Here is a 21208-nt window from a genome sequence, read left to right on the forward strand (position 1 = left end):
GAAGACAGAACACGGACAGATGGAAGTGGTGTGAACGGAGGGCTTCATGGGCAGGGGAAAGGCAGGATCAAGGGCAAGATCCCGAGTGAGAAGGAGCGTGGCCCATTCGGTGGATGACGGGGCTGCCCTTGAGCGGGAGCCTGGGCTGTGTGGAGGGGAGGGGTGGTGGATAAATTTAGAAAGATGAATTAGGGTCAGCGTGGGCCTTGGGTGCCAGGACGAGGCGACTGTGCATCTTACATATATAGTAGGGAAGCACTAAGGGTTTTAAAGACTTAAGGATGTGAGTAAAGAATATTATATAGCAAGCAAGAGGTCTGGGAGTGAGGACGGACCCTCTCCTGATACGGGATGCTGAGTCCTGAGCCGTGCTTGGGGTCAGATTGGATTGCAAAGCTGAAGAGACACAGAGAGGGTCAGGTTTGATGCCAGGTTGGGTGTCAGGCACAGAGGGTAGCATCCGCAGACCCTTGGAGCCTGAGCAGATGACCAAGGATGATGCCATCATGGCCACGGATGGTTTGAAAAGGAAGAGGTTTTGGAACATGTTGAATCTGAGGTGCTGGTCCTCGATCCAGGAGGGAACATCCGACTGAATGTTGGAATATGGGGTGAGGGCAGGATCGGGGGCAGAGATGGGCAGCCTCTGGATAGAGGTGGTGGTGGCTGAAGCTGCAGCACATGAGAGACCATCGGGGGGAAGGACAGCAGAGGGATAAGACCCAATCTTAGCGAGGGGGAAAATGAGGAGCAGCCGTAGAGGAGGACAAAGCAGAAGCGGCCTGAAAAGCTGACAATCAGGAAAGTGTGGTCATGAAGGTCAAGGAGGAAAGGGTCTCAAGCAGGAGAAGGCAGACATTCCCACAAAGAGAGGAAGCAGGGCTGTGAAAGGGCATCTGGGTCACGTGTCCCTGGAGACCTTCGAAGGCTGGTTGGGGTGGGGAGGGGGGGAGGGGATGGCAGAACCCCGCAAGGATGGGTGTGAACGAGAGGTGCACGGGTGAGGGCCGACCAGGATGTTGAGAAGTTCAGAGACAAAAGCCAGCAGAGCTTCTCCACCCAACTGGTCACGTCTCTCTCCAAACCTCAGTTCCCCCTCTGCCTGCAACAGGCTTGGAGGATGCCCAGTATCCACCGATCCCTTGATGGGTGATTCCCTAAATAGGAGGGTAGCCCAAGGGCAGCGGGGTGTAGGTAAGGTGGTAGCGATGGTGTCTTAGGATGGGAGGGACCAGAGTACATGTGTAGGTAAAAAGGGAGGAATCCTTAGAAAAGGAGAGATTAGAAAAGGAAGAAAGAGAAGGCTAGTCAGTGCAGCAAAGTCCCGGGAGAGCCAGGGTCTAGTGAACATGGGAAGTGGGCCTGGGGGTAAGGTGGGGAGCATGGGTGTGCGTACAGAGAGGAGGGGAGGAGGCCGGAGGTAGGGAACTGTGCCAGCCCCCAGAGCTGGGGGCAGGTAGGAGGGAAGGCTTGGGGCCTGGAAAGGTTTCCTCGGGGGACACGATGTGGGGTGAGCAGAGAGGAGCCCAGGGTTGCCCAGGCCCAGCTGAGTCAGGAGGCTGAATGCAGATGGGCAGCTGGGAGCAGGGCTTGCAAGGACAGTTGGACTCGGGGACGGGCAGGAGGTGAGACGACTGAGCATCATGGTGGAGTCAATTCTAGAAGCCAACAGAGGGAAGTGCTGAACTGCTGGTTTGCTGAGCTCAAGCTGGAAGGGGCTTCTGGGCTGGGGAAGATGGGGAGCCAGAGAGGCCAGAGGTCACAAAGGGAGGAAGGCGGACAGCGGTCTTGTGGGTGTGATGAAGCAGAAGAGGGGAAGGTCGGAGGTTCCGTGCCAGGGAGAGGGAGCTCCAAGTTGAAGGTGATGTGCTTCTGATTCATGACCAAGTGCACTGTCATGTCAGTGAAACGGGGCCAAGCTCCCTGACTTCCACACACACTGTCCTCAGCTCACGGGCTCCTCTTTGTCCTTCTTTTGCATAACCTAACTCATCTCTGTCCTTGGGGTCCCATCGCCGCCTCTGACGCCAACCCACTTCTCAGAACTCCTGCCGCACTCGCAGCCAGGGCTCCAGACACTCATTGTTCATCCTCCTGCACATGCCGGCTCGCAGGCAGAACGTACGTGGAGCCTGGCACCGACTCCTCCCTGTCTCTGGGCAGCACCCCCACCCCTGGCCCCAGCGTCCAGCACTTGTGGATCGTGTGGGTGAAAAGTGCTGAAATGGCCTCACCGACAGGGCTTGGCTGGGCATTTCCACGCCTGGGTTGGAAGGCAACCTCCCAGGGTATCTTTAACGATCCCAAGGAGTGTCACAAAACTCTTCTCCACGAGAACTCTCTGCACTTAAGTTAATTTAAAATTCACTGACATATTTAGAGTAAGTAAACACGAGGCCAGTGTTGGAGGGAGGAGCCGTGTGGGAAGGGGCGGTGCTCACCGGCACTTTGGAGGGTCTGGGGGCCAACTGCTGGCCTGGAGCCCTGTCCTGGCAGGAGCACTGGGAGAACGAAGGCAGTGATGCAGGCAAAGTGCTTAACCCGGGCTCTGATGCAGGGGGGTGTTCTAGGGGTGGGAGCTGCGGCTAATTCTGTGTATTTGCCGGCGTTAACCAATAAATCGCTCACAAGTCCCAACTGCACCCTGACAGGAACAGGATGCAACAGGCCTATGTGCTGAGTTTTAAGGGGTAAATCATTCAGATGACCATTTGCCAAGGAGATCCCCCGAACGGCCACCAGGGACTAAATTAAGGTAATCATTCCTGGTAAGAGTTACTGACTTCCACACACATGCACAAGAGAAGGTTCTCGTTTGGATTGTACTGGCCATGTTTTTAAATATCGCCTGACACAAAAGTGTCCTTTCTCACCCTCACGAGCACACGTGTGCATATGTGAACAACCGTGTGCGTGCATGCACTCACACACAGGCACACACACACAGGGTCAGACTGACTTTCCCAGTCTAGAAACATGACCCTGCAGTCTCAGTGTCCCCGTGGGTCTGTGCCAGAGCTCTGAGCCCCGTCCAATTCCAGTCCCGGAAAGGCAGGAAGTACAACCCGGCAATGTCCCCATTTCTCTCTCAAACTCTTAACTGGCTTTTAAGGGACATCTCTGACCCTGTAGGAAGGAATTCCTTCATTCAAATTCTAATCATCAGGAACTTCCCTGGTGGCGCAGTGGTTAAGAATCTGCCTGCCAATGCAGGGGACACGGGTTTGAGCCCTGGTCCGGGAAGATCCCACATGCCACGGAGCAACTAAGCCCGTGCGCCACAACTACTGAGCCTATGCTCTAGAGCCCGCGAGCCACAACTACTGAGTCCATGTGCCACAACTACTGAACCCGTGTGCCACAACTACTGAGCCCACATGCCACAACTACTGAAGCCCGCATGCCTAGAGCCCGTGCTCCGCAACAAGAGAAGCCACCGCAGTGAGAAGCCCGCGCACCGCAATGAAGAGTAGCCCCCACTCACCGCAACTAGAGAAAGCCCACGCACAACAACGAAGACCCAACACAGCCAAAAAAAAAAAGAAAAAGAAAAAGAAAAGAAAATTGTAATTATCAGGCTCCTACTTTGTGTCAGGCCCCCCAGTCGTTCAGGAGCCCTCATTCTGGAAGGGGAGGTACAGCTGTAAACACCAACTCTAATAGGAGGAAGGTGTGTACAAAACGTGAGAGGCACAGAGCAGGCAGGAGGCAAGTGAGGGAAGACCTCACGGAAGAGGGGACATCAGAGCCAAGCTGTGAAGGCTGTACAAGTATTTCCAGGTGGAAACAGGAATTCACAGAGAGGGTATTCCAGGCAGAGGGAACAGCATGTACAGAGGCAGGGAACAGCATGACGCGGTGAGGAAGTGTCAGGCAGTCCCGTGCTGCCAGACCCCACGTGGCATGGAGAGGAAGCAGGTACGGCAGGCTGGGCTTGATGACGAGGGGTTTATATTCCAAGCTCAGGGCGAGTCGCTCCTGGGCAGCACTGAAGTGAGGAAATGACAGGACGGTTCTGATTTTAGAATGACCGCGCAGCCAGATGGGCGGGGCTAGGGAGAGACAGACTGAACAAGGGAGAAGGGGGCCTTTGAGGAGGCCACACGCAGCTCCAGTGACGAGGTGGCTACACCTATGTTAGGGCATGTGCTTGAGGATGGGCAGCAGGGTACAGACCCAGAAGTCCTTCAGAGGCGGAGGAGGTCCCAGCAATCGTGCGCGTGTTGCCCCCATTCCGCCAGGACTGCCGCTCAGCGTCGCTGCAGCTCAGCCAGACGCTCCCAGGTCTCAGGGGCTTGGTGACACCCCCCACCCCCAAATCCTGCTGACATTTCCACGTTGGTTCAGATGAGCTCAGGTTGGGCTGAGATGGGGAGTGGCTAAAACCCTGCGAGCTGGAACTGCCTTCTCCATCCTTTGCTTTGTTCCCTCTGCCTGGAATGTTCCTTCCCAGACGGCCACGTGGTTGTCACCTAACCTCATCAGGTCTCTACTCGGATCTGCCCTTCTTAGTGAAGCCAGCAGCCCCTCTCCCCTTCCTCAGCTCTAGCTACCCCCGAGCACCTAGAACAGCGCCCAGCACACAGGAGTGCCCCCCAAATATTCACTGAATGACTGAAAATATTCAGTGACCCCCTGTCTCGTACCAAATGAAGGGAAAACTCACCAGCTTGACATTCAAGTCCCTAAGCATTATGGACCCAGCCCAGTTCTCCAGCCTCAGGCCTTTCCCTCTCTACCAAGGCCCATTTCCTAGAAACCTGCACTTTTTGGCATTTCCTGAGTGCCCGACAACACTCTCCTTAGTCCACTTCTCCCTCCTCATCACCCCTGTCTTTGGGGGCCCATCCTCAATGTCTCTCTCCTCGGAAGGCTTTGCAGACCTCCCCGATGGGATGGGACCTCTCTCTTGTTCACCCCCCATGGCGCTAGGCGTGCACCTCTTTCCTGGCTTTTATGCTGCTCTGCTCACAGTGGATCAGTTATTTCAGTGCAGGGCTCCTGAGCCCCAGGAGTTCATGAATGTAGTGATGGAGGTCCCTGAGCTCTTTTTATTATCTCGAAAGCCTGAAAGAAACGGACACATTTCCAAACCTTGCACAGTTAGCAAGAGCACGATAGGCTGGACAGGCTAATGGTCGAGTCTGTGTGGGGCTGGGATTCCATCAGTGCGGCCACACTGATTATCTCCTGTGGATAAGATGCTGGGCCCGGCAGGGAAATAGGTTTTTGATTGGCTAAAAGGAGGTGGGGGAAGGGGGCAAACTAATAATTACTTAATACATGCAGTTGGTTAATGGACAAATCTTTTAAAACCTGAAGTCTTCAGGGATGGGGGGAGGGGAGAAGAAGATGACTTTGGCCGTGAATGCACTTGATTCGTGCCATCTAATAAATTACAGCCTGTTCGAGGACAGAGACTGAGTCTTACTCAGCTTCGTGTCTCCAAGAATGAGCACAGTGCCTCCTGGCACACGGGGGAAGGGCTCGGTAATTGTCGAAGAGAACTGAATCAAATTAAAAAGGCAGATGGTCCCTTGCTCTATAGATTGAGAACTTTCTTTTGATCATCTGGAAATGAAGAAATAGGCCATGAAAACCCATTGAGATTCAGGTGTCCACTGCCAGGGACGCAACTTGTACACGTAGGCACCAAGCAAAGCAGGCTGTGGTGAAAGAGTAGGAGCCACCCTGGGGGACTTCCCCCACGTGTCCTAGGTGCCCTGCCCTTGGCTGTGCACAGCTGCCCTGGCTGTCAGGGTGCCCCCGGAAGAGGCATCCACAAAGTGTGCTGTCTTGCCACCCCATCCTGCTTCCCCAGCTGCTTTGGAACTCATCAGATATCATTTCCATATGAAACAGCAACTTGAGTTTAATTACACTGTCATAAAGTGGCCTCCGTGCTGTGATTAGAGCTCCCATCTTCTGTTCACGGGGAGGCTGGGAACGCCTGGAGATGGAGGAGGCACCCCGGAGAGCGGCAGCTGGGAGGCCCAGGGGGCACCCGCTTACCAGGATGGTGGTGACGACCAGGGTGGTGTTGAAGAGACTGTCGGAGACGTTGGAGGCGTAGAGGCGGCTGTCCATGCTGAGGCCGTCTGCCACGTGCCACTGGCCAATCTGAGGAGACCAAGGAGACAGGCTGGGAAGGGGTGGGGGGAGGAGGCGGCTGGGGAGCTGGGCTGTTGAGGTCCTGCGGGCCTCCAGGGCTGGGAGAGCTGAGAGGCCGGTCCCCTGCCTCTGGCGGGGGGTACGTGTACCTCACAGAAGGAGGGAGGGATGCAGAGTGCAGAGCAGAGGGGCGGGACCGGGGCGGGGCTACCAGGGTTGGGGGGTCAGGGGTGGGTGAGGAGACTGCGAGGGGAGGGGAAGACTTAAGAGAGAGGTGGAAGAGGAAAATGGAAAAAGAAATCAGGAATGCAATGCAGTTCAGGGATGCTCTCTCACCCGGAAGGGAAGGGAGCCCCTGGCATTGCATCCTCTGGAGGCAGGACAGAGCCTTCCCTCTCGCCACAGTCTGCCTTCAATAAGCCTCATTATCTAAATAAGAACCAGAATGGCTACTGGAGAGAACTGGCCTTTACTAGGCTCTTCCATAAATGTTTGCTGAATGGTTCAATGGATGGAGGAACCAGAAGAGGGAAGGAAGACCAGGCTCTAGTCCTGGTGGATTCACTTTGCTGGCTGCGAGAACCTAGGCAAGTTACTTCGATCTTTCAGAGTCTCAGTTTCCCCAGCTATAAGTGGGGGTAGTAACGTTTGCCCTGCCTTCTTCTCAGAGCCAACTGAGATCATGCATGTGCCAGTTCGAGGTTACATTGTTCAGCCAGACCCAGGAGCGTGGATCTCCGCTGCGTAAACCCAGAAATGACTGAACCTCTCTGAAGGTATTTCCTCATCTGTAAAATGGGAATAATAGAAACATTATGTGGTCATTGTGAGAATGTATTTAAGCTGAAACTCAGTAAATGCTAGTTTCCTTCCTTTTCCCCATTGTCTTGACTCCTAGGGGGGAAAAGATCCACAACTTACTCAGTTCCCCCATTTTAGAAAGTCACCTAAATTGAAATTCAGCATCATTGGGTTTTTAGAGAGTTTGTTTGCTTTCCCAGTGGAACCCTTTCCATAACTACACATACGTGTGTGTGCTACCAATACATTTCTACTAGCTGGAGCCCCTGGAAACTCACTTCTGTTGCTGGGTGTTGGAGGTGGGCCACCAGGAGAGACGGCGGATAGCTGGCTAGAAACCCAATGAAATGCACACATCCGCCTCTGCCAGGCATCTCCAGGCACCAGCGGCAGCTTCCCTGGAAAACCCTCACAAGTTCCATGGATGCCACATGGCTCTACCCACCAGAGCTGGGCTCTGGGTTCCTCTTGTGGAAGCTCTAACCGCAATAAAGACACATCTCACTCTTGGTCCCCCCTCCCCCTCCCCCGGGGCCGGAGCGTTGGGGGTCACAGGGAGCAGTAACCATCTCCCTGACGTCATGGTCTGGACCTTGAAGAGGGGAGGGCCCGGCTGGATGCCTCCAGGTCCAGGCAGGAGCCCGATGGTCTCCCCAGGTGAGTCTTTCACCTGCCAAAGGAGAGATGACCAAAAACCCCTCTCCAAGCCTCAGCAAGGACGCCACCGGAGGGGGCCGGGCAGCTTTCTCCACCTCTGCGTGGGCAGAAAAGTGAGGCACGTGCCCCTGTTCATTTTCGCTTACAAGTCGTGTCCTCTGCACACCCACACCGGAAGCCCCGTCTAGATAAAGAAACTGATGCCAAGATAAGAGCCCACCCACCTTGCCCGAGGTCACCTCCCCATCAGCTGAGACACCTGAGCTTTAACCCCTGGGCTCTGAACCCTGGATGAGTCTCCCCAAGGAAGCCTTCGTGGCCCTCCTGCCTGGCTCTTCCAGTGTCCTACTGCACGTTTCGTTTACTTGTCCATCTCCCCGGCTAGCCTGTGAGGGGTTGGCTTGCTCACACTCACAGCCCGGCACCCTGCTCAGGTACCGGTACTTGGAGGCGGGGGAAACCATCACTTGGGCTGAGTGCTGTTGTCGGTAGGGCATGAGCAGGAGGTAGGCAAGCGTCCTCTGGTCTCTGGAGGGCCCACAGGAGGGCCCAGCCAGGCCCGGGTATGGCCTGAGCTTCCCCTCCTCCTCTCTCTTGGCAGGGGAGAGAGATGGGGAGGATGAGGGATGAGCAGCTAGATTTTCAAGTGAAGGGGAAAGGAGAACAATAGTCACCGGACCCCTCTTGTGCTGGATGTGTCCTATCATCTCTTTGAATTCTCCCACCAGCCTTGTGGAGTAGTGATGATGTCTTTATTTACGAGGAAACTGGGGCTCAAAGGTTTAATGGCTTGCCTAAGGTCACCTGGCTAGCAGGTGATGCACGGGCTTGAACACAGAGCTGGCTGACTCCTAAATCCAAGACTTTTCTGTGTCCGCTGCTGTCTCTTGGGCGGGGAATGCCAAGGGCTCCTCCGCATAAGTAGGCCTGGCCAACCAGAGAAAGGCTCAAAGGAGTCTCGGCCACACAGCAAGAACCCCGGACACGGCTTTTTCCCTCCTGAGTTTTTACATCCACAAAGTCAGGTAAAATGAGTCTGCTTCCCTCTCTTCAAAATGGCTAGAATTGGCTTCTGACAGTCTCCTAGGATAGGAAGGGCCAGGTTTGGACAGAAGGACATAAAGAACAGTTAGGCCTGATGTCAGCATCTGGATGTTTGGGACAGGACTGAACTTCTCAGAGTCCTGTCATCTAAACACGCACTTCACACCGACAGGACCAGCAAGACCTCACCCCCCCACTCCCCCACCCAATTTCCCACCCCCATTGTTCTCAGGGGACCCAATCCTCACAAATTGCCTGCCCCAGCTCCAGACTCCCTGTCCGACCCAAGCCATGAGGTAGATAGGTTGCCACAAAAGCCAGGGATAGAAATGATTTACCCAGACCCAGATCCAACAGCCTGAGCCATGTCGCCCCCCACACCCACCTCTGGGGATGTGGCAAAAAGACAAATTAGCCCCCAAGCTCCAGTCAGGAAATGAATGTCCCACCAACCCTCCCATTAGCCCCCAAGAAATTAATAAACTCATCCAACAAAGCGGCTTTGGCAGCTATTACCCGGAGCAATCTAACTGAGGAAAGGCAGTGGGAAGGAGAGCGGGAGACAGAGCCAGGTGCCCTGGGATACAGGCTAATTGCCCCACCCACTGGGCATCTTCCATGCCACACACATGCCAGGGGTGGGCAGGAGATACAGCGCTCATCACCGACAATCTGTGGCTCTGTCTCCAGCCAAATTCCCTTGCTCCACCCCGCTGACACCTGCTCGCACACCTCCTGCAGGACGAGCAGCTTTGTAAGCCTCTTCCACATGCCCACATGTGCCAGCTTGATTATGCTTCAAATAATGTCTTTCCGTGCCCCTCTCTCTGTGCTTTCTGTCTCTCCCACTTGCTCTGCCTTCCCACCAGTTTAGAGACTCCAGGGGTTGCGGTGAAGGGAGGCGAGGGTATGGATTTGGACACCACCACTGCAAGCCCATACAGCACCTTAAGGCAGGTAAGAAAAAGGCACCCCCTGGGCTGATGTGGCCCTGCGGGTGCACAGCTGGGCATGCTGACTCCAGCCTCTACTCACCACTGAGCTTCCCACAGTCTGTACCACGAACGCAACAGCCCCAGAGTGGGAGGACCTGAGTTTAACTTGGCTTCTCTGCCTATGAGCTGTGTGACCCTGGGTGAGTTACTTAATCTCTCTGAGCCTCAGTTTCCCCATCTATAAAATGGGGGTTAAAATAGTAATGATTACTTCCTAGGGTTCTTAAGGAGATTAAATCTGATGGTATATGTGCCAAGAACAAGGTGAGTATTCATAGAATTTGTCATGCCATCGTCAGAGACAGAAGATGGGAATCTCTTCTGTGCCCTACACTTTGCACTGTAGACTCCAGTTTAGTAGATTAGACCAGCGTCTCATACTTTGGTTCCTGCACCGGCAATGTCAGTGTTAGAAATGCAAATTCCTGGGCCCCGTTCCAGACTGACTAAATCAGACAGTCTAGGAGCAGGACCCAGCAGTACGTGTTGTAGCCAGCTCTCCAGTGATTCTGATGAAAGCTGGATTCGAGCAGAGCACATAGAGCAATTCAGACGACAAACATGATGTCAGGGAGAGGCAAGGGTGCAGGAATGAAGAGCGGCTGAAGGCCCACCTGTGGCAAGCTAGGAAACGTTTAAAAACTGGCTCTCCAGGAAAAAAGGCCTTGTCTGATCTGCCCACTTCTGTGGTGTAAACACGCCCACCATGGCTGACTTCAAGCTACCCACATGCAGTCACGGGACACCGAGTTGGGAAGAGAAGTGTATAACGGGCTCTGGCTGGCCGGGCAAGCTGGCTCCAGCCACCACGCTCACAGGCCCTGTGCTGGGCGCTCGTTTATGCTTACGAATCTCACCGCCACCCTACTTACGAGTAAGGAAAGTGATGTCCACATAGGTAATAATTTACCTGAATCACAGAGCTGAGGCGTGGAAAAAACCAATGTGCTGCTTCACTGAGATCACAATATTTAAAACAAATGTGTATTCCTTCTCACTACTGATTCTATGCTCTTAGAAGAAACTAGAAGTGCTTTGTCAAATATGAAAATCGAGGTAAATATAACTGATATGACATGTGTTTGCACGTGCACAGAAAGTATCATTTATCCAACTTCCCCAAAGGACACAGAATCCATATAAATTAGTAATAATCTTGTTCCCTGGCTGTATAAAAATTAAATAAATAAAATAAAATTCAAATAAAAAAATAATAATGTTGCTCCTTTAAGCGCTAAAATTGGGGGGGGGGAGGGTTTTAATTATTTATTTGCAAGAATTATTTCCCAAAATTCTTTCAAAGGGAATTATGCTTTCTGCTGTCCTCTTAAACAGAGTAGATGTCTTTACCTTCGTGCAGTGTCATCATTTTGAAGCCAATTATTATCCTGTCCTGCTCATTGGTTACTGAAATGTGGTGGCCTCACCCTCATTCCTGTGCTTTCATAAGTTAATTTGTCTACTTTTCATAGTGTCTCTTTTCTGATTGTGAACTGTCATTTCCTTCCGCTATTTGGATAGCTGTCTTGAATTGGTCCTTTCCTTCCAGCAGTTGTGTTTAAGATTCCTGGCGGAGCAACCAAGGGACCAAGCTTGAAAGCACTGCTGTAAGGAAAGTACAGGTAAGGCCTGATGGGGCCTAGGGCCTTGAGTGAACAGACCCTGTGACGTTGATATGGGCAACCCACGGTCCCTTGGAGAGGTGACTGCTGTACAGTTGAATGAGTGTGGTCTGCCGTGTGACCCTGGGTCAGCGTAAGCAAGCTGGTCACTCCCTCAGCAATGCACCATGGGAAAGGCTTGTCCGGGGCCCCTGACCGCAGGCATTGCCTGCTGAAAGAGCTGGTTGTGTCACCCGGAGACCGCATTAGCATCCAGCACTGTGACCTCAGGGCTGGGTGACCCTGAGCAAGTCACTTGATTTCCCCGAGTCTCACCTTTCCCTGTCCTCCACCCTAATTCAAGCTCCCACTGAACTTGCCCTGGGCTAGGATCCTCCGGGCCCTCTCTTTGTTCTGTTCTCCACTCAGAAGCAGCCAGCCGTCTCTATCAAGTCTCAACTAGGATCACACTGGCCCCTGCTGGGACCCTTCAATTCTTCTCCCACTTTCGTTTAAGGATAGAAACCAAAATCCTTAACATGGCCCACCAAGCCCCATGAGGCCTGGCTTCTGTCCACCCTCCACGCTCATCTCACACCATCTTTCCCAGCTTTATCTGTGCTCCTGGCACACCTATGAGTTCACGTGCAACAAGTGCCTTCCTGCCAGGGTCTCTGTGCGTGCTGTTCCCTGTCTGGACTCTCCCTGCTGCCCGACCCTTTGGCCCCCAGCCCCATTTCAGCTAGTTCAGGGGTTGGCAGACCACGGACTACAGGCCCAATCCGGCCCGCTGCCTGTTTCAGGAAATAAAGTTTTATTGGAACATAGTCACGCCGATTCATTGATGTACTGTCTGTGACTGCACTCACCTACAACAGTAAAGCTGCAAAGTCTAAATTTTTACTATCTGGGCCTATTTTATAAAAAGAAGTTTTCCAAACCTTGATCTAGTTTATACCTGTTAACCCCTCAGGCCTCAGTTGAGAAATCACTACCTTCAGGAAGCCTTTCCTTTAACTCCCAAAGTCAAACTTCTCCCCGAACCACATTCTTTTCCTTTAGAGCATCTGGCTCGGGCTGTCATTATACATTCATTAATGAGACCATTGCTCACCACCTGTCTTTCTCCCTGTGCCGCTGGGCGACAGCCCTCCGCTGTCGCCTGAGCTGGGCGGTCCCGCCCAGAGCAGCCACACGCTTCTCGCTCGCAGCTCTCCTGCTCCCGCCGAGAATCTCTTGAGGTTGTCATTTTGCCGCTTTGTTCTCTCCCAAATAGGTAAAAAGGGATTCATTTTTAAAACCCTGAGGGATTTCCTGACATCCATACTTGCCTCTGTGAGTACGCACATGGCTCTGTAACATTTAATATCTTATGTACGTGTAGATGATTGTTCTTTGCACTCAGCGCTGCCAGGATGCAGCTTCTAGACAGGCTGACATAACTCCACGGCTGGGCAAGCCCTTCTGCTCCAGAGTCAGATTTCGCAAACACTTACTCATCACCTTTGCACGCTGGGCACTCAGCCACGTGATGTGCTGATGTAAATTTCTCTGATTCTGCATAACAACCCTGTTATCATTCCCACCTGAGAAATGTAGGCGCTTCAGACAACAGTAATAACACTGAAGGGCTTCATGTAGGCATTTCATACAAGTTTTTGTTGAATGAATGAATGAATGAATGGAATTGAGACTCAGAGATGTCAAACAACTTGCCGAGGATCACAGTTAATAGAGGATGGAACTGGGATTTGAACTCAGGTTCTATTTACTGCTATACTATCTGGTCGAGGTAGGGCAGGTGCAGGCTACCCTGACCTTAAGATCTGGGCCGGGCTTCCCTGGTGGCGCAGTGGTTAAGAATCTGCCTGCCAATGCAGGGGACACGGGTTAGAGCCCTGGTCTGGGAAGATCCCACGTGCCGCGGAGCAACTGGGCCCGTGAGCCACAATTACTGAGCCTGCGTGTCTGGAACCTGTGCTCCGCAACAAGAGAGGCCGCGATAGTGAGAGGCCCGCGCACCGCGATGAAGAGTGGCCCCCGCTTGCCGCAACTGGAGAAAGCCCTCGCACAGAAACGAAGACCCGACACAGCCATAAATAAAAATAAATAAATAAATAAATAAATAAATAAATAAATAAACAAAAAGATCTGGGCCTTCCCACACACCTCTCTGATCACCGTGAACTTGTTCTTTGGAGAATACAGACCTGAAGGTATTCAGCTACAGGAGTCCACGAGAGTGATCCTGACCAAGGCACAGGGTAGTTTCTTAGGGGCCTAGCACGGGGAGATGCAGAGGGAGGGCACCAGGAGACCTACATTTTCTTAACTCTTCTGCCATGCATAAGCTCTGTGACCTTGAGCAAGTCACTTAACCTCTCTGAATCTTCCTCATCTGCAAAGTGGAAATAAACGAATCTGCCTACCCATAGTACAGCAATGCTGTTGCTAATCAACTGAGTTAGTGTGTACGATGGCTTTTGATGAGCCATAATAAGCCATGGGAACTTAAGATAATAGCACTACTGTCCGTCTGGTGGAAATGCAGCTGACCAGAAGTCAGGTCTACCCTGCCATGTGCTGTGTGGCCCTGGGAAGTCAATTTTGCTGCCTATAAGACAAGGGTAGTTAGTCTCTCTCCCCTTCTCCTCTTATTGGGATGATATGAGGTGATCACAGATGTGACAAAAGTTTAAAGCCCTATGCAAACGCAAGCTCTTTCTTCCAGATCCTCGTTCTCTAGGGCCATCCCAAAGGTGGACGAGCCATAACCAACGACTCAGTTTTTTTAACCTCAGTTTTAGGGTTCAAAGTTGAAGTTCTCACTAGGAAGAATACATAAAATAATGTATTAGTGTCTCCTTGAGTTCACGGAACTAATTTCAACATACAGGCAGGAAGAATGACCGTCAGATGTGAACCACTACGGCTAGAGGCCCCAGGAATTGAGACTGAGTTATAGTTTGGAGTGTCTATAGTATAGGTCTGTGCCTTGATATATGACCAGCCAAAAAGATTTGTAACGTAAGCCTCCGTGGTGAACCCCTGGCATGAAGGAACAAAATGTTTATTGACTTTAAATCTAATATCTCCAATCATAAAACTTTAGTTCACATGGGAGACTGGATCATGTGTGAGGGCCCCTGCCTGAGGGGTTGACCTGGGGAACAAAGGGAGTTATCGATGTTGGCGGAAGAGCTCATTCTCTCAGCCAAAATATTCTTTTAGCGGAAAATATGTGCTTACATGCGCAATACTGTAAAAACCCAGGATCAAAGGACAACAGTGGCAAATGCCAAAGGTAAGAGATCAAAAACAATCCCGGGGAAAGCTGGGAAGACTTCCTATCAAATGAGCCCTTCCTGGGCTGATTAAGCCTTCAGCTGAGTTGGTCTAAGGCAGTGTTTTGTTCAACTGCGCTGCTACCCGTTAGTGGGTTAGGAAATCAATTTAGTGGGTTAAGACCTGCATTTTAAAAATGAAATATATATCCAGAATAGATCAGAGTGCAACCCACACATCAGGGGCAACTACTGTTTCATAAGCTTTGGTTTCAATTATGTGTAGGTGGGTGTTAATGTGCATCCTGGATTGGCAACTAGAATGCGAGTCATGCTCAAAAAGGATGAAAGTGCCTGGCCCAGGGGATTCGGACACCTTACCTGTTCACTACTCTATACGCAGCCCCTAGCAGAGTACCTGCAACACAACTGATGCTCCATAAATACATTTTGGGCATCAGTGAACTCCTATCCTAGTTACTTATAACTAAAGGACTAACTATAAGAAAATTATACAAGCTGATACTTTTGAGCATTTATCACATGTCAAATACTAGACTAAATGCTTTACATTTGTTATTTAATCTTCCCAACCACACTATAAGGGAGGTGCTGTTGATACTATCATCCCCATTTTACAGATTAGAAAACTGAGGCTCGGAGAGGTTAGGTTTCTTGCCCAAAGTTCCACACTTAATGCAGATTCAAACCCAGGCAGGTCCACTCTGCTGCACTGCCCCCAAGATATTAACTTTCCTGGGCTGTGGATGTGTAGTTAAATGTTTGGAAAACATTTTAATTGTTATTCCTTATCCATTGGTATTTGCCATAAGCTTTCCTGCTTGAAAATCCACATCCCTGAGGTCAGACTTTGCTTTTCCTTGCCTTTCATTCTGACTTACGTATTTATAAGAGGATATTTATTTATTTATTTTAACATCTTTATTGGAGTATAATTGCTTTGCAATGGTGTGTTAGTTTCTGCTGTATAACAAAGTGAATCAGCTATACATATGCATACATCCCCATATCTCCTCCCTCTTGCGTCTCCCTCCCACCCTCCTTATCCCACCCCTCTAGGTGGTCACAAAGCACCGAGCTGATCTCCCTGTGCTATGCAGCTGCTTCCCACTAGCTATCTATTTTACATTTGGTAGTGTATATATGTCCATGCCACTCTCTCACTTCATCCCAGCTTACCCTTACCCTTCCCTGTGTCCTCAAGTCCATTCTCTACATCTGTGTCTTTATTCCTGTCCTGCCCCTAGGTTCTTCAGAACCATTTTTTTTTTAGATTCCATATATATGTGTTAGCATATGGTATTTGTTTTTCTCTTTCTGACTTACTTCACTCTGTATGACAGTCTCTAGGTCCATCCACCTCACTACAAATAACTCAGTTTCGTTCCTTTTTATGGCTGAGTAATATTCCATTGTATATATGTGCCACATCTTCTTTATCCATTCATCTGTCAATGGACACTTAGGTTGCTTCCATGTCCTGGCTATTGTAAATAGAGCTGCAATGAACATTGTGGTACATGACTCTTTTTGAATTATGGTTTTCTCAGGGTATATGCCCAGTAGTGGGATTGCTGGGTCGTATGGTAGTTCTATTTTTAGTTTTTTAAGGAACCTCCATACTGTTCTCCATAGTGGCTGTATCAATTTACCTTCCCACCAACAGTGCAAGAGGGTTCCCTTTCCTCCACACCCTCTCCAGCATTTACTGTTTGTAGATTTTTTGATGATGGCCATTCTGACTGGTGTGAGGTGATATATGAGAGGATATTTAAATAAAGTTTGAGGAAGAGGACAGTGGGGGACAGTGGAAAAAGTAAAGCATCAGGGACTCTGGCTTCCTGATGTGGCCCTGTCTTCAACTGGCTCTGGTCTCTGAATTGCACACGTGACCACTAGCTCTGGCAGCCCTTGTTTGGGCTCTTCACCTGGGGATGCCCAGCTATCCATCAACCTTTGGCCTGAATGTCACCCCCTTGGGGAGGCCCTTCCCAACCTCTCACTCCCCATCACAGAGACTCAGGCATAATGCCCTGAACTTCTTCTTTGTAGCACTCATCATATAATTATTTAGATAATTATTTATTTCATATAATTATTTAGATAATTATTTGCTTCAAGTCCATTTCCTGCACTACAAAATACATTCCATGACTGGTGAGGCTCTGACTTATTTGCCACATATGCCCAATGCCTAGTGTGGAATCAGTGCTTAGTAAATATCTGACAATTGCATTAATAAATTCCCCTTTGGAGCTCCAGATCCCAGGACAGTGCCTGGCCTAGAATGGGTGCTCAATAAATATCTGTTGAATTGAATTATGAAATTCCTTTGGGCAAGTCCCTTCTTTTGAGTCTTCAGTCATCGAACCTATAAAAGAAGGATCTAGTCTAGCCCCTTCCAACTCATACATGAATTCCTGAAAGTGCCAGGTAGATTTATAATGTGGTATAGCTTTTCAAAGGGCTGTGGGGCAAAGCCGGGGAGAGACAGGCCTGAGAGGGACAACACAAAGAGGCCTTGGAAGGTGACTGTAGGAGGGCACGGGAAGCTCGGCTGCCTGGACACGAAGATGAAGCAGGTTGGACTTCCCTGGTCGTGCAGTGGTTAAGAATCAACCTGCCAGTGGAGGGGACATGGGTTCGATCCCTGGTCCGGAAAGATCGTACATGCCACGGAGCAACTAAGCCCGTGCACCACAACTACTAAGCCCGCGGGCCACAACTACTGAGCCTGCGTGCCTAGAGCCCATGCTCCACAACAAAAGAAGCCACCTCAGTGAGAAGCCCGCATAGCACAACAAAGAGTAGCCCCTGCTCACAGCAACTAGAGAAAGCCCGCACGCAGCAAAGACCCAACACAGCCAAAAATAAAATTTAAAAATTAAAAAAAAAAAAGTTCTACTAAAAAAGAAAAAGATGAAGCAGGTGGCCACCTATGAGAACGCTGCCAGGAAGGGCACTCTCCCACCTGCCAGGAAACAGCTCTCTCTGAGCCCGGGGGCTGATTGATGCCTGGCATTCCTCCATTAGAGAGCCTGGTGTGAGAGCTGGTCAACATCGAAATAAATATCAAAGTGTTAACACATTATTATCCAATTCACCAGATATTTCAGCCAGTCAGCGGCACACACTACTTACAAAGGGGTGGCAGGTTTGATGCAAGGGAAGAGTGCTCTTCTACTCAGACCACACCTGAATATTGCATATTGTTCCACACACCACTCTTTCAGTGAAGCATAGACTAACTGGAGTGTATTCCAAGCATATTGACCAGCAAAGAGATTGAAATCACATTCTAGAAGGAACAAGTACAGGCAGTGCTGGGAAGGATGGACTAGATGTGTGGACCCAAGAAATGGAACTAAGGACAAGAGGAAGAGGGCTTCAGAAAGAAAGAATTCCACCCAATAGATGGAGAAACTTTCTAACAATGAGAGCTTCCCAAGATGGAATATGCTGTCCCTATAGGTACTGAGTTCCCCAACACTGGAGGCATTCAAGCACAGACTCTACTTTATGAGAACACATTTGCAAGAATTCAAGCATTTGATTTGAGTAGTGATCTAGAGGGCCTTTATTAATCCTTTCGGCCCCAAGAATGTGGGATCTAGATTCTACTTCTACATCAGGGAAATCAGAAGCAAGGCCAGAGTATCAAGGGGCAGATGAGGTCCTTGGACATTGTGAGAAAACAAGAGAGCAGGAGTATGGGGTCATGAATGCAGAAGGAAAAGGCCACTGTAGGAAAACTTCAGCCATTCCTGTTTGCTCCTTCCTGGTCTTCTCTCCTGGCTGAACTCATTACAGTTGGTTCTCGTTATTCATGGTAGTTGCGTTCTATAAGGTTGCCACAAGCACTGAATTAGGGAGACTGAACCATTTCTCCTAAGGGAAAAACAGGGTTAGGTTCCTGTGAACCTCTGGTCACAACATTTTCATCAACCAATTAACACATAACCTCGATTTATGTGTGTTTCTGCTGATAGACATCTTATTTAATACATACTGTTGATTCAATAATATTGGACAACAGCATTAAATGTCATGCCTGAACAACGCTTTTCTAACGCCTGTATTTTCTCTGTAAGGCACATTGCAGATTTCTTGCCCTTAGGAACACTAGCCAGCACTTCAGCGTTAAGTACGAGGGTTATTTTAAACAGCAAAATCTCCAAGAAAAAGCACAAACATGTGAAAGACATGACACTGCAGAGACTGTGAAAAGCACACTTGTTTACAGTATGAGCCGAAAGAAGGCAGAGCATCACCTTGCTGGACCCCAGCTGGGAACATGCCTGGCAACCCACTCAAATTTTTCACTGCTCTGTGCGTGTCTGTGAAAGCACCATGAGTATTGCATTGGGGTTAAAATATATTTTAGCGAGTAGACCAATTTGCAAATATGGAATCTGCAAATAATGCAGATCAACTGTACTCATCTGCACCTGAATTTTTGACTCTTGCCAAGATGTGCCCAGACTTCTATCCCGAATCCCCAACCTCTGGGATGTGAAGTGGAATTTAGTCTCGCCCTCACCACTCCTCCTGCCAAAGAGAACAAACCGACAGCGGCTCTGGTGACAGATACATACTATGTAGGGCAGGAATGGAGCTCAGCTCACCCCACTGGGATCTGGTTAAATATGCTAATCTCCACGGATGCTCTTAGGAATCTAATAGACCCTCCAACTAGCTTAGGGTTTCAGAAGTTAAATTTCCCCGAGCAGGGCAGTGAGGATGCACACATCACCTTTCTTTTTGGACAGATGTACTGATTTTGATGATTTCTTTTGCCTACATCTTAACTCCCTCCTTTTTTCCCATATGGTCAAAAATCTCACAGACTCTCTTCTAAACATTTGGGAAGATAATCAAACTAGCATGGGGTGAGTGCAGGGCAGAGTCTGTAAATATGAAGACTCAGCTGCACAGCCCTCTCTCACCTCCCAGAAGACGGAAGACATTTCCACTTAGCTGCCGAGGAGAGAATTTATCAGAGAGCTCAGGCATGCTCGAGATTTTTCATCTTACAAGAAAATTACTGCCCACGAACACGACACAGTCAGGGCATGGAGAGTGCCCGGCTTCATTTGTTAAGCTCGCCGGGTACAGCAGTATCTTGGAGAAGCAGTTGTATTAATAATACACAACTTTGAGCTCTGAACGGCAGATGCCAATTGAACTAATGGTTCTAAGGAAGCATCTGGGCTGAAGGATGAAGCTGATCTCCCCCACCTGCCGTCCTCCAGGAGTCAGGAGAATGCTGGAGGGTGGGGGCAGATGCATCGCTGAGCTTTCAGGATGGACTGAGGATGGCCCATTGCTGCCCCTAGGTGGGTGCAGGCTGCAGGTGGGAGATGGTGTGCGGCTGTGCCTCACCGTGCTCTGGGAAGATGGGGCGCTTTTAGTTGGGGGTGGGGGTGGTGTCAGCAGCTCTTGTCTGGGCAGTGCCACGTCAGGCACGCCCTAGATGTGCTGGGGATTCTCCCAGGAGTAGAGCCTTGACTTCTGGTTTTTGTCTGCACACCCACCCAGAGCCACTGCAAAGTGGAACTGGTGATACCACCACGTTAGGGAGTGGAGGACAGAGGTTAGGGACAGAGGAAGGAGAGGGAGGGGTGGAGGAGGGCCGTGGGGAGCCCTTCCCGAAGCAGGGAGGGGCCAGCTGGCAGAATTTATTTCTACCAGCCTGGTTGGCACGCGCTGGCCCTTGCAGCCTTCTTGCAGGGCTCTGGAGTTGCAGCAGGAGTGACGTGAGCATATGGCTCAGCCCTGCTTTGTCTTTCCCCAAACCAGGCGAGAAGCGAGATCCCGGGAATACTGCATGCAGAGAAAGAGAAATATATCGACAGACATCCCCCTGAGAGACAGCAGAACTAAAATGTGCACAATAGAGTGGAATCCTCAAAGCACATCTATAAAAAATATTTCATTTTGTTCTCACAAACATTTGATGACGCACACAGAGCAGATCCTATGATGACCGTCGTTCCTGTTTTACTGAGGATGCAATCAAGGAACGGAACGTGGGGAGCTACGAGAGCTGGCACTGGCCTGAGCCCTTCCATGTCCCCACGGTGCCTGCCCTGCATACAGCTCCCTCTCACCTCCCTGGATTTTCCCTTCCCCCCGCCCGCCTGTCTGCGCTACCCCACACCTCTGGCCTGGAGCCTGCCCCGTGTCTCATCAGAGCAGACTGATGCGGGAGGCTTCCTGAGACTAAATTAGCAGCTCTCCCAGGCATGAGCCGGCTGAAGAGGCGCGGGAAGCAGTCACTCAGAACTGGCAAACTTCCCCAGGCTGAGCTCAGGCGGGCTGCGTGATCGGGCATATTACAAGAAATAGATTTCAAGCGCAGTCCTTTAAAACCCTGCTCCTCTGTCCAAAAGCAGCCCCCCGTTTGAAATTCTAAGTAGCTCTAATTTGTTTGGTGGCTGATGTGTAAATAAGCTTCTATAGTCAGTGACTTTTCCATCAAAGCTGATAAGCAGGAAGTCCCTGTGCTTTGGGAGAAAGAGCCAGAAGTCTGTGGGCCAGGGAGGCAGAAGGAGAGAAGGCCGTCAGGCAACACCCTCGGAAGCCAGCTCTTCTGTCCCTCGGCTGTCAGTCATCCTGGGGGTGGCCAGGAGAACCAGATGCCCTCACAGGATGAGGCACCTGATAGACTTTCAATTAACGAGAGGACTATTGC

The 21208-nt window shown here is 50.5% G+C and overlaps 1 protein-coding gene across 4 annotated transcripts in view; it reads right to left on the minus strand.

The window, feature by feature from the left end:
* The window catches only part of GRIK4 (glutamate ionotropic receptor kainate type subunit 4), a 439675-nt gene that overhangs the window by 74446 nt on the left and 344021 nt on the right, over window positions 1–21208 (minus strand). For all 4 annotated transcript variants that reach the window (XM_036862433.1, XM_036862435.1, XM_036862434.1 and 1 more), the window contains one exon: window positions 6013–6120. In XM_036862433.1, the coding sequence (XP_036718328.1) occupies window positions 6013–6120 (108 nt within the window). The remainder of the gene's footprint in view (window positions 1–6012; window positions 6121–21208) is intronic.

This window comes from Balaenoptera musculus, chromosome 8, assembly GCF_009873245.2.
Source record: "Balaenoptera musculus isolate JJ_BM4_2016_0621 chromosome 8, mBalMus1.pri.v3, whole genome shotgun sequence".
NCBI lineage: Eukaryota > Metazoa > Chordata > Mammalia > Artiodactyla > Balaenopteridae > Balaenoptera > Balaenoptera musculus.